Consider the following 14754-nt stretch of genomic DNA (forward strand, 5'->3'; position numbering starts at 1 on the left):
TGAACAAGAACTATCTGACTATGTTTATGTTTATGTTTAGTACATCTCCCAGCTATCTCATTACTGTAGAAATGTGTTTTTGCTGTTTTTCAAAAATTTGTCACTTGTTTTTTTTACACCATGGGCGCGGTAAAATCGGACGACGAGAGAACAAAAATCTAATATATTATTTTTAATTTTAATGGCATTAACGAAATAATAGGAACATTATTCAGCCAAGGCAAAATATAACTTTTATGGATAAATTTTTACAAAGATGACTCTGTATATAACCTTGATTGGTATTTTGCCCAAAATATTCATCAGCAGAGTTGGAAAAAATATTTATTTAATTTATCTCTTGTAAAAATGCTTTTTTAAACGTCGTAAGAATCAATGGGATGGCTGGTTGTACAATTTTTCCCTCTACTTTCAAATATTGTTGTTAAGAAATCTTTAAAACTTTACTTGTTTTTGTTGAGATATCGGTGATAGACCTTTCTACCTGCGGATCTTTAAGCCCCGCTCTATCTCATATATATATATATATATATATGTTATATTTATATATTATATATAATATATAAAATTTGTTACATACTAAAAACTTTTCAATATGACCCCCCCTGGCGCCGAGCTGGATCCGCAACTGCTTTATCAGATACATCGAATTGTTTTTAATTTTTGAAATCGGTCTAGTTAAATTAATTAAATAAAATTAAAATGACAACCTGGCTACTTTAATGGGAATAAAAATTTCGCTAGTAATTCACCAATAATACTAATTATAGTTGATATCAGCATTCTAAATAATTTTGTTCTGATAAAATCATCACGAATTATTAAAATAAATTTTAATCATCAAATTAATTTTATTTTATATATTATCAAGCATATCGCAATGTCATTTACAACGCAGTTTAATCTTAAAAAAATATTATCAAGATTTTTTTTGTTGCGGAATTAGTTGCTATGTAAATATTTTTGCAATCAGTGTACTAATAATAATTTCTCAATATAGTACTGCGCGATCACTTTTTATATTTTAGTACAACTTTTTTGACCAAATTAATTAAGAGCCAAGGACACGTTTTATTTTATTAATTAATTAATTTTAATTTTGACGAGTGCCCACATGTCTAACAAATTTACGAAAATTAATATTTTTTTTCCGTATACATCTGCAAATAATACTTAAAAAAATGACTTTTTATCATTTATATTATTAACTGTATTAATACCCTTCTAATTGGATCTAGTTAGAATCTTATTGGATTTTCTTAAATTTAACTTTAGACCTATGAGTTACATATATGCTCGAAATTTTTTTAAGTTTGGAGAGTTATTTAAAGATAAAATGACGATTCAATTTTTCAAAGGTTCAAAGTCGATATTGTATAGTGTTCAACAATCAACGTGTACTTTGAATCGATTTTTATTAATATAATCTATAAAATGATTCCACGTTGTTTGATAACAAAATAAGTCATATACATCTCAAAAGTGATAATTAGATCATAAAATGGGTTGATGACCCTATGAATTAATGTACTTACTTTTTTATATTAACGCATTTTATATTGTTATTTTCGAATCTATGAGTTAAATTTTCAGTAATTATTTAAAGCCCAAAGTTGTTTAAAAAATTTGCCCTAGATTAATGCAATTTAGAAAAAAATTCTTATTAATCCAAATTAAGACTTTAAAGTTAAAAATCAGATTATTAATTAGAACATTAAATTTAAACAATGCAATTTTTATCGATAATTTTAAAATCATTGAATTTTTAATAAAAAGTAAGGGGTAGGAAAATAAACTTTAATAGAAAATGTTTCTTTGTAAATTTGTTTACAAGATAGCGATCACAAGTAGATAGAAATTGATTAGCATAATTTTTACTGAAAATAAATATTTTTTTACAATAATTAAATAGCAATCAGAAAGAACATTTCTATAAGCTTGTGTTGATTAAAAAATTTTTTAGTAGTAGAATATTTTTTTATATATAGTTGAACTTATGCTTATCAACTTCAATCATTTATTAGATAATAATTTTCAATTGATTATACAATGAGAATCAAAACACGTTTTAAATACTTAAGCATATAAGAAAAAATATATAATTCTTTTATTATTTATACTTCATACTGAATTAATTATTACTAAAATTTAAAAAAAAAATGTATATTATTACATTATTTTATTCTTACAAAATCTCCAGAATCTCAATTGCAAATATAAATATAAACCAATAAAATTACGTTTTGTGCAACATTTTGCTTATTAATGCTAATTCTATAGGATAATTATTGATATTGATTTCTGTAAATAATTGGAGTGCTAACGACCTTAAAATATCTTAATTTACATAACAAAATGATAAGAATGTCGTTTAAAATATAAATCATATACTGCCACGCGACTTCTCTAATCAAATTATTTTGAAATATTTTATTTTTTAAATGTTCGATATCATTTTGTAACGATAGCTTTTTAGCTAAATAGTAATTTTTTAAGATTACTAATTCGATTATAAAATAGATTCAATCATTTGCAAGCTTTAAAATATGTTATCAATGTATTAACGAATAATTCGATTATTAACACTTATTATTAATTATTAACTTTTTTGTATCATTTTTTTCAGTAACATCTTACGTATACATTAGAAGTTGATGATTATTTGATTGTGTATAATTATCTCCAAACAAATAATTTTTGCTAAATCATTCTTATGCTTAGAAGACTAAAAATTATTAAAAAAATTAAAAAATATTGAAGATCTTGCAATTCGCTCTTGATTTCACTAAGCATTTTAACCCTTTCCACTCGGATGCCGGCGCCCGGCGGCAAAATACGCAGTAATTCCATAATTAGCAAGTGGAAAGGATTAAGTCTTTTATGAAGATTTTTTTCAACTAATAGTCTAATAAAAAGTTCTGCGCAATTTTTTTATTGAGTATTAGCAATAGTATATGTAACGTATGCAATTTCATATTATCATGAAATATTATTGAACTTGAAAAAGTTGTAAAGATGAAAAAACACTCTACAAAATGATGTAAATGATTTTGCAAATTGCGTTAGTTATTATTAATTCAATTATATATATGCAAGTCATGCAATAGAACCTGTTGATGAGTTGTTTACAAAAAACGATTGCAGTTCGTACAAGTTACTTATGTCGTACCTGCACTTTAACTCTGTGATAGAATGTTAGATAATAAATAATATATCTGCTTAAATAAGGTGCCCAAAATACTAAAATTAATATTTTTTTTAACTATAATAACAAAAAGGTCAAAGGCCTTAACACCAATCATTCAAGAAACAAAGGCATTTATTAAGTTGCCAATACCATTCGTGCGCGGATATATAAACGTGACAATTCATAGAATTCAATAAATCAAAACTTTACCGGTGTTATGAATCAACATTACTAAAGATATGACTATCGATTAAAGATTTGTTTAATAATGAGGCGGAAATAATATTTGGAAAATTTCTCACACCTATTTTGTGTTATCAATATTTAAATACTAATGGTTTTATTAACAATGGATCGTTTGATGTTTAAATTCCCTCCGTTTGTCTTGCTAGGATAAGTTATAGTAATCGCAAAAAAATTGAAAACGAAATTTTTATATATCTTTACGTTTCAAAGATTTTTATAAACATTTTGGCATGCTTATACTAAATGGATGTATGCGTGTATGTGTGTGTGTGTGAGGTGCGGATGTGCGGATACAATTTTTGTCGACGATTTCGAGAACACGGATCAACCGATTTGAATGATCCACAAAACATTCGATTCCTATTGATGGGGAGACGTGCTGATTAGTTTTTGGCAAAGGCAGCAAAGGAAGTTCCGGCAATTAGCCTTAAGGCATGATGCCATGCCCTACCAGTATTTTTATTTTTGAATAGTCCAATTAGGTTGCCTTACAAAAAGCCATGTAATAACCGACTAATATTTGGAAAATTTAGTTAGGGTTCTTGGGAGTATTGAGGTCTGGTTAAAAAAAAACAAAAAAAAATGTTTATATATACATATATATATTAGTTATTTTGCAAAATAATTATTACTTAAGATATTTTCATATCATTTTGTAATATATGATTATTCGATATAATAGATACGCGTTTATATAAAAGAGAAACAATTACTCTTGACCTTGTTGTGATAATGTTAAATGAATTGAATTAATTTTGATATTGAAAACGTTAGTTCAAAAGTATCATGTTGAGTTTTAATCATAACTTTATCAATTGTCAACAATTTATGCGATATAAAGTTTAATTTTTATATTGTATCATAACAAAAATCAAATTTGCACTAATTGTTTTATATTTTCAATTATGGTACCTATTAAATTTGGATTGAACAAATCTCTACTAAGATGTAAATGAATATCGCGTTATGAAAGTTATATTCAGGTTTTTAATAATATTATCATTTTCATTTTTTTGCAGAATTTTACTTAATAATATAATTTAGAGTGCAATACCGTATAATATAATTTAGAGTGCAGAAATTTGCATCTAATAATCATTTCCACTCAATGGCGATTTCCTGAAAGTTGTTATATTTTTAAAATATTTTTTCGATATCTATTTATTATTCATATTTTCATAAAAATAATCAAAATTTATATTTATTTTCAATTCAAGTTCAATTTATAAATATTTTCATAAAAATATTCAAATTGCTTTAAAAAAATGTTAAATAAGCATGCATATGCATTACTTTTATTAATTTCGGATTACTTCCAAGTTGAATATTTATTTGATACCAAAAAGTTATCAAAAGTTGTTTATTCAAGTTCCAAAATATAAAGTTGGTTATTAAAATATTTGCATTAAAAATATTATAAGAAAGTTCTGGTTTTCTGAAGACAACGGTATCACTCCGAATTTAAAAGGTAATATCTAGTTGCAAATTCCGAGATTTATATGAATTTTGCGGCATTCGAGTAGAAAGGGTTAGAATGCTGCAAACGATTTAAAAAAATTATCTTCACAAGGATAAAAATCTATTTTTCCTCAATATTGATCTGGTTTACGTGAATCTTTATTAACATTTTAAAAATAAAATTAGAACTGAAATACTTTTTGAAAGATTATGAAAGCGATATTTTCTTTGAACACTGATCGATGACAACTGTACCAAAATTTTAAAGGTTATAATCAAAAATATTATTATTAAATAGGACTATTTCTGTGTGAAATAATTACAGTTCAAAATTTCAATTTAAAGTGCAAGAAAGAAGACAACGGTCTCACGCAACATGTGCGTGCTCAAGAGTGAGTATATTGAAATGATGGTTTGGTTAAAAGGTTCATATTGTACATTTATACTATATTTTATTCATTTTAGAGCAGTTGTTTTGTATCCAGATATTTATATCATTTATCTTACCTCAAATAGTTGCAGCAAAAGGCTCACATACAACCTTCTTACTCCTAGCTGTTGTCCAACAACTGCCAAAAATACAACAGAACTAACAAACAGTGCAGGGAACATAAAAAAGGAACATGCAAGTACTAACAACAATGTTGTGGTCAGTATCATTTCACATTGCAAACTAGTCACATTAAAATGTTTCCGTAAAATTTTGTGATACAGTTCACCGAGGTCTATGTCGAACAGACCCATTTTTCACTAATAAAATTAATTTAATTTCTAATATAACTTATTTTAATTTTATTTAATATATTATATATTAATAATAGTAAAAAAATCAGTCATCAATTAGTGTTAGTTTAGATATCACAGCATGAGTTTAGGAGTAGTACTGATTTGAACGCAGGCTTTTTACAATGACCCAACTGTACGCCGGACTTTGTGAGTACATTTAAACAGAGAGCTAATGATTTTTTTATTTATATATTATTTTATTCAAAATAATAACTAGTCGGGTGCATGGCATCGTGCCTTCAAGCAAATTGCTAGAACTTCCCGTACTGTAATTAAAAATCTTGGTACGGAACCCAAATAAAATTACACAAAATGTGTACACATTATGAAAATCTCTGTAAAATATCTGATAATTTGATGTACATATGTCCAATAAACATTTTTGACCGCCAAATTACATTTTTTAACTTATTTTTATTAAGAGTCCATAGTCGCTGGACCTGCCTTCCCAAAAATTTAATCAGTTCTTCATCTTGTCAATACAAGTAAAATGTCGACGAAAATTTGTATCTGCACACACACACACACATACATCCATTTTTTCTGAAATATGCCAAAATGTTCAGAAACCTTTGAAACGTAAAGATATATAAATTTTTTTATTTTAGATTTTTTTGCGATTACTATAACTTGCCCTACGGGAAGTTAATTATAATATATTAATACAAGTTATTAAATTTTATATCAAATCAATCGCTACTTCAAAAATTTCCTAGAAACTAAAATGTATGTTGTGCATCGATGCAAAAGTTTAACTTCAAAATTATAACTAGTGGGGTGTATGGCATTGTGCCTTAAGGCAAATTGCTGGAACTTCCCGTACCGTAACGAAATGTTGGAGGAATACTGAAAGTTTTCAAATAGATTATTATAAATATTGCAACATTGTCTAATATTCATAAGAATTATATAAACTGAATTGCAAAGCTGAAATTATTTGTTTAAAGTATATAAGAACTATAGTCAGAATTAAAAATAAAATCTGAGTTATTTTCGATAAACAAAAAAAAATTGAGAAGAAAAGTTGAAACAAAATTTTTTTTTTCTAAAATCAATTATTTTGTTAAGACAAGCAGAAAGTTCTTTGAATTATTTAAATCGGACGCTTAGTTCTCTCAAAAACTGATTAACACTTCTCCCAATCATTACTAATTTAATGTTTTTTAGATCATTCCAATCGGATTCTCCGTTCTCTCAAAAACTCGATTTCTATTTTCTGCACTCTTTACTGTTTATCTCCGTAACTGCTGGACCTGCCTTTGCCAAAAACTAATCAGCACATCTCCCTATGAATATGAATCGAATGTTTTTTGAACCATTCAAATCGGTTGATCCGTACGTCCGAAAACGTGGACGATAAAAATGCATCAGTATAAATTTATCAATCAGAAGTACGACAACCTTTTGTCTCCTAATAATGTTATGTAGTAGAGAATATATCACATCAGCTTATAGATTTCTGAGAATAGTTCTGAATGAAGTTCAAATAATAATATAAAAGATCCATCAAATTTTTAAAATATGTTTAGAAAATATTTGTTATTTTGCATATTACAAGTCGCATATATAGATTTAGACAGAGTCAACTTAAATTTGTTTCTATTGCTGACATATAGCACTGAAATATAGATAAAATTCTATAAGATATTGGGCTAAAAATTACCTATAATAAAAGGAACAATAAGTTAATTATAGTATGCACCGAAATAATTTTTATGGGTCAAAGATTCTATCGTCGTGCTAGTTATAACTAGTGTGCGACTATTTTTAATTTTCTTTTGTAGGTCTTCATATAACTACATTTAAAAGAATTTTTAAAATCAGCTAAATATCTAACATATAACAAATATAACAACAAATTTATATGTATCAATATAAAAGACAATTATAATTACATCAGTTCAAATCAACAAATTTGAAGGTCAATCTAAATTAATTCAAGTTCTTATGATTCAATTTTTAAGTTGCTCTGTCAGAGATGTTTTAACACCTAGTCTAGAAATTTGGACACATTTTAATATTTTCAATGCTAACACTAGCTCTCCCATTAATTCAATATTGTCCATAGATTAATTGTGATAACTCACTTGTTAGATTACGCGTATGTGTCATCATCAAATATTATCACAACTTGCACCTTAGTATGTATATACATAATGCGTGTTAGAAACAAAAATATTATAAGAAAACTTTATTTAAATGAAAAAAAGCGATTAGAATTAATTTTAAAATATACTAAAGGTTTGTTAATTCCCATTTGCTTTGTTGTTTTTTTATAGGAAATGATATTGTATATTTCTGGTAGATAGTACAGATAGTCGTATTTTATTGTCGATTTCGAATCGAATTATAATAGGATACACAGGATGTATGAGATTACATAATATTGTGCCCGCATTATGTAACGAATTCATTTTCAAACCGGTCTGCGATCGTGATTGTGAATAAGATGTACATCACTTGTATTAAGTTCTTGCGAGCTTCCTCGTGGCCTAGGTGTTAGATCTATGGACTTCCAACCAGAAGTCCTCGGGCAGTCTGATATCAAGCAGTATTGACATCGGTTTTCACTAAAAAGAAATAATTTCAATAGAGAAAATAGTCTTTTAGCATTGCTGCATTCATAAAAAAATCATCAATATTACAGAAATTGTAATAATAAAGTTATTACATAAATATATGACAACCTTTTGGGTTGCCACCTATAAAAAATCACGACGTTTAGGAAGTGAGCGTTCTGATTACTTTCCAACATATATAACAAAAAATATCTTCACGTTTTAGAGGTTTCTGAATATTTTGGCATACCTCAGAAAAAATGGATGTGTGTGCGTGTATGTGTGTGTGTGTATGCATGTGTGGAGACAATTTTTCGTCGACGATTTCGGGCATATGGATGCACCTATTTGAAAAATTCAAAAGCAATCGATTCCTATTGATAGGGAAATGTGCTGATTAGTTTTTAGTAAAGGCAGGTCCAGCCTTTTTGGAGATACGAAGCTAAACATGTTAAAAATGCAGTTTTTGAGAGAACTAAGCATCCGATTTGAATGATTTAAACAGCTTTCGCTTGTTTTGACTAAACTATTGCTTTTAGAGACCATTTTTTATTAATTTCCATTTTTTTGAATATCGAACATAATTTGGATTTTAATTCTTATTCCAGCTAAAGTTCTAAACATCAATTATATATTCAAATAAATAATTTTAAATTCGCAATTCAGTTTATATAATTTTATAAATATTACACAATGTCCTTTATTTTAAATCCAATTTGTCAAATTTTGTTAATTTACTTCTCATACAAACATATATAAACGCCATCATCCAATTTATAATTTTTTATATTTTGTCTATAAAGAATAAATAATTTATAATATATTTGAAAACATTTAATATTCCTGGAATATTTTATCACGGTACGGAAGTTCCAGCAATTTGCCTTGAGGCACGATGCCATATACCTGCTAGTTATGAATTTATAGTTCACAAAAATTCAAATGAATAAATCAATTAAATAATTCAATGTTTGAGAAAAAAATATATATTTCACAGGTTGAAATTTGTCACATTGCTGTACGATTTACATTGTCCTAATTAATTTTTTACAAAGAATATTTACAAGATTTAAGTATTAATATCCAATTTTGTTATCTAATGCATATATATTAATATAATATAAATATATTTCTTAACGACTAAAGCTTTTATGTACATTTTGTATAATTATAGTACATATTTTATAGTAATCTTTGTACACTTTGGTTACATATTATAATACACCTTAAAATATTTTTATAAAAACTATTCATAATCGATTTTTGTTTACAAATCCACTTATAGATAAATGTAATTAATCCATAAATTGGTAAAATTTTATGACGTAGAACACTCACAATATTTGTGCTATTTATCTTCACAAAATACTTTGGAAATAAGAGGATATTGTCACGTACTTGAATCAAACATCTTTTACTATCAATAGTTATTTTATATATAGTATTATCATTATTTCATCATTTTTTGAATTTAATACTACAGTTACTTAAAATAAAAGGGTATCTTTCCAATTATTATTATTACCATTGGTTCGTTGAGTTTTTATAAGAACTTATTGTATCATGTCTCATATTTTAATTAATTTACCTTTTACAAATCAACGTGATGTTTGATTATATTTTTAGAAGGTACATCTTAATACCGTACTAATCAAAGAAATATTTTTAATTTTTACAATTTGTTTAAATTAATTAAAAATTATCTAAATTACGTGCATATTTTTATGCCTAAACCAAATCAACTAAATAAAATATTCAGTCTTTCTTTGAATTTCAAACAACAGTTATTTATATTACTCAAACAACGTTTGTAACAATTTTTTCGCCGACTTAGATTTTAAAATATATTAATTACTGGCACGCATCACTGGGTAGTATATTTAATTTACAAATATATAATTTAGTTAAAAAAAAATTAAATTCTACTTAACGACTTAACTCACTAAACTATATCTGATTAGTTTCGATATAATTGTGGTATAAATCACATATTTTTTAATGAATAATAATTTTGGCGATGCAAATATTATTTTCATTGGGTTTTGCATAAAGTGCAGGGTAGACTTATGAAATAATCAGATGTCATATGTATTACTAAGGAGCCAATGTCATGTTATGGGTCTATCTTCGTATGAATCGGTAGTAACAACTGTCCAAAAGCTGTGGGTTGCTGTGCAATCAGGCGTTTCACACATAAAACTTAAGGGGCACAACTAGTGGGAAATTTTCATAAAATCGAATTTTCAATTTACCTTTAAAAATAACATACCAAAATATTAAATCGATATCTTATATATATATATCGAACTATCGATTTTTGATCGGATCAAAATCGAATTTTGGCAGTCCAAAACGACCAAAATTTTGAGTAAAATCCGACTTCTTTTTAAAAAACGCCGTCATTTTGTCAATTTTTGATTTTTTTTATCGTAGTTCATTTTACAGACAATATTATCTAGTTTAACGAGATTTTTTTTTTAAATTTCATCCACGTAGAAGGCCGGAATCACTGCAGCAGTGAAGGGCCTTTTTTGTCGCGCCGTTGGAGATCGACGATAACTTTATTTTTTTCTTCAAAAATTTCACTATGTATTCTTAAAGCATGTATAAATCCTAAAATTTTTAAATGATTGATAAAGTAGTTTTTTTTAATTAAACTCCCAAATATCACCTTTTTTTAGGCGGTTACACTAGTTGTGCCTCTTAACTTCAAATATGTTTTATCAAAGAGACCTCAGAAAGTTGCACTTTCTGAAGTTTGAACTTTGTTCGTTTTGTAGGTTAATTTCTATGTAAAACGCCTGATCGCGCAGCAAATACATAGCTTCTAGAAAGTTTATTACTACCAACTATTTTATCCAAGATTTGGCCTCCAAGTTTGCATAACACCTGGTATTCTGTCACCACTTTTTAAATCTTTTCATGGATTTACACCCATAACTTTTTTTCTATCAGCGAACATACTCATTAGTTAACTGATGGTACTGCTGAGCATCAACTATAACTCCTTTATAAGGAACATGACCAGGTGAAGTATTATTTACAACACCTGCTCCTACCACAACTGGCTGATGATGCTGGTGTTGCGTAACAACAGGTTGAAGATGCTGGTAATTTTGGAAATCGTGTAAAACATGGTTGTTTGCTCTGGCTGCTTCATAGATCACCATATTGTTGACTTCACTTTCTGTACTACTGCAGGAGTTACTAGACACCGAAAAGGGCCTTTCGGTAATTGGTTGCAAATGGGTATGAGAATGGGTTGGATCTGCTGTTTCGTAACCGTAGAACATGTGATCGGGGTATGCACAAAAATTAGCTGAAGAACTGCTGTCGTCGTAGATTTGCTGATCGTGCTGTAATAAAGATAAATGGTCAGAGAAAATGATTTTTTGTATAGTTTAAATCAAGGATGAGCAAACCGCGGCCCGCGGGTCGCGTGCGACCCGCCGGATGTTTTTCTGTGGCCCGCCAAGCGTTTCTCAACTACAGACTATTTTTCTAGATATTTTATCAAATACGACTGTAAAGGCTGATGTGTTGTCAGTCAAATACTGGTAAAAATTGTTCGCAGAAATAGCATTTCCTGATAAAATAAATATTCAGTTAACAATATTGCAAGAAAAATTGAGAACTTATCCGAAAACATATCCATAACGCATTTCCAAATTTAAAATAATTAAATAAGTGTGTTTTATAAAGTCGCGAGGGTTAAACCACCGTGAATTTAAAGAATTCCTGAACAATTTAAAGCGTGTATATGGCGATAATTTTTGTACTTTCCTCATTTTGACAATGGAGAATAATATCTTCTGCATCATTTTGTGTTTTACTTTCCATATTTGGAAAAAGGAAATGTGAACAAATTTTAATTGCGATTCTAAATGTTCAAAGCTTAACATCGATGTAGGTATACTTTATGAAAACCATCACAGAAAGTAATCAGCATGCAAAATAGCTGTATTATTTACAGATTTAAAAGATGTATTTTTTAGTAAACATTGCAATTTTTTATAAAACTCATGTCAGCTCTGAGAAATTTTTGCTTTTGAAAAAAACACGCAAAGAAAATTATGTAAATTCTTTTTTTGGAAGTACGTCGTGTGCGAACAATTGCACAGAAAGAAAAGTCGATGGAAAATAATTCATTCATTTAGAAAAATTTAGAGATTGAAAATTGTGCCAGTTTTTTAAATATTTTGCGTCCCAATTCTGACTATAGATTTATCTTCAGAAGTAAATGGAAAACGTATAACATACACCCAATCCAGACAACTTTTTTGTGAATCTGTGTTAATTTCGATCCATCCACCGAGCAAAATTGAGTGAAACATATTAAAGCTGCATCACTATGCTACTTTCCGCATTAAAAAAATTAAAGAACAAGATTTAAAAAACGGCTTATATCGATCAGCTTATATAAAAAAGCAGTGCCAAATTTTTCATTAAAGTTTTCAATAAAATTAGTTTTTCTGTTTAACTATTATTTGTTTTCATTTTGCATATATACACTCGTAAATATATAAAATATATACTTTATTCAACTTTGAGTATTTGTTCTTTTCTTGTTGCAGTTTTGTAATTTTGTTTGTTTTATTCCCGCGCTCAGTCAATGAATCTTTTTGACTTTATATTAGTTCAGACTTTTGAGTTTATGAAAAATCTTCAATTTTATTCAAAAAGAAAAAGCAATTTATTTTTTATGGGTTGTACAACCGTAACATTTTTTTTAAAATTTGTTCTTCATTTTAATTTTTTAGCGCGGAATGGAAAACTACATACAACTCCAAATTTCAATTTCTTATTTCATAATAGTCATTTTAGCTCGATAATCGATCAATTAACAATGATCGTCTTTTTTGTGAACGTTTTTAATAGAAATTTGATCAAGATTTTTCTGAGCTTATAGTAAAGCTTAAATTTATCCGCTCTATCCGCTGCAACATTTTGAAAACAATTCTTAGATATTGGCAACGAAATGGTTACCCTTGATAAAACTAACTGATTTGCAGACTTAGTACAAATATTTCTCGTTGTGCTTAATAAGAAGTACCTAGTTTTTGAATGCCCTGTAGAAGGTGCAATTTTGCTTTTATCCGGGTCTGCTAGTATATATACATAAATTACGTGCGGCCCGCCATGAAATTTTAAAACTTAAAATGGCCCGTGAGTTAAAAATGTTGCTAGCCCTTGGTTTAAATGTTTATATGAGCCACTTTTCTTACCGGTTGTAAATGCTGCAAATACTGATATTCATGGGGACCATGATCATGGTACGTATTTTCCCTATATCCACTATGATGTAAATGTTCTCCATGGTGGTGACCAACTACTGGTGGTTGATGATGCAGGATAGGCGTTGGCTCATGATGATGTGAGGCACCTTGGTGTTGCATAGGCGGAGTTGTTTGTTGTGGTTGTTGAATTACTGGATGGTTACTCGTTACTGTTTCGTGGCTACTTGGATGATGTTGTGCAAGTTGAACAGGATTGCTTTTTGGTATCGTTGACACGGGCGTTGATACTGCAGCTGGTTCTGTGACTGATCGTGCTGGTCCTTGTTCTGTTGAAAGTATCAAGTCTTTTGCTTCTTGACCACTGGGAATAGAAAAATATATTAAAAAAAACTGTGTTTTAATTCTTTTGTCACGAGTGTCGTCTATAGGCGACATGCGCTTGTCGACCTGTGTGTACGAGTGTCGCCTATAGACGACATCCAACGTTTGATCAAAATTTATCGCTTTGAGTTAATTATTCAAACTTTTTTTTATTGTAGTTTTCTGTTACATATATAGAAGTAGGGTGATCCTCAATATGGTTATTTTCGATTTTTTTGCTCCCAGGTGCTCAAATGCTTCTAAATTGATAAAAAAATTTTCTCTGCAAGTTTTTGGCCCTGAAATTTACTTTAAGATAGTCCGCACTCCAACGAAAGTTTCTTGAATCTTCTTAAGTAAATACTTATTTTATGAAATTTGTCAAATTTTTGTTGTAATTATTTTTATTTATGATCAAAATAAGCAAATACAATGTTTATCTCAAACTTTTGATCCACTTGTCGCTATGTTGTAAAATTCTAAAAAACAAATGGAATTTTTCCCATGTTATATCCATAAGAAACTTTGATTAGAGTGCGGACTATCTTAAAATTAATATTAAGAGCTAAAACTTTCATAGAATTGTTTTTTATTAATTTGCAATCATGCGAGCCCCTGAGAGAAAGGAAATCGAAATATCCACCCTAAATATAGAACTTCTATATTTTTTCGGGCTCGTTTTTTTTTAGAGATATTAGCCCATATAATTTTTTGAAAATGATGGGTGGGCTGAGCTCAAGCCCACACAGCCCACACGGTTCCGACGCCACTGTATAGAAGTATAATTTTTATATTTTAAATACATTTCTATTAATGATAATTAGAAAATCGTTTGTGTATTTAATATTTGGGCGGATTGCTGGCCCGTACAGCAGTGTCATTTCTGTAGAAAACATCGCAAAAAATATGTTCATTTGAATTT

General features: G+C 28.3%; 1 protein-coding gene across 1 annotated transcript in view; it reads right to left on the reverse strand.

Moving 5' to 3' along the window:
* Positions 1 to 11186: 11186 nt before the first annotated feature.
* Positions 11187 to 14754, reverse strand: part of LOC113388345 (single-minded homolog 1) — a 31804-nt gene continuing 28236 nt past the window's right edge. Inside the window, exons 7-8 of the mRNA XM_026625733.1 lie at positions 13461 to 13833; positions 11187 to 11591 (exon numbers count right to left, since the gene is read on the reverse strand). Of these exons, the coding sequence (XP_026481518.1) occupies positions 11187 to 11591; positions 13461 to 13833 (778 nt within the window). The remainder of the gene's footprint in view (positions 11592 to 13460; positions 13834 to 14754) is intronic.

This window comes from Ctenocephalides felis, unplaced genomic scaffold (assembly GCF_003426905.1).
Source record: "Ctenocephalides felis isolate EL2017-DRISC unplaced genomic scaffold, ASM342690v1 CF-g0.4_SCAFFOLD_03572, whole genome shotgun sequence".
Lineage (NCBI taxonomy): Eukaryota > Metazoa > Arthropoda > Insecta > Siphonaptera > Pulicidae > Ctenocephalides > Ctenocephalides felis.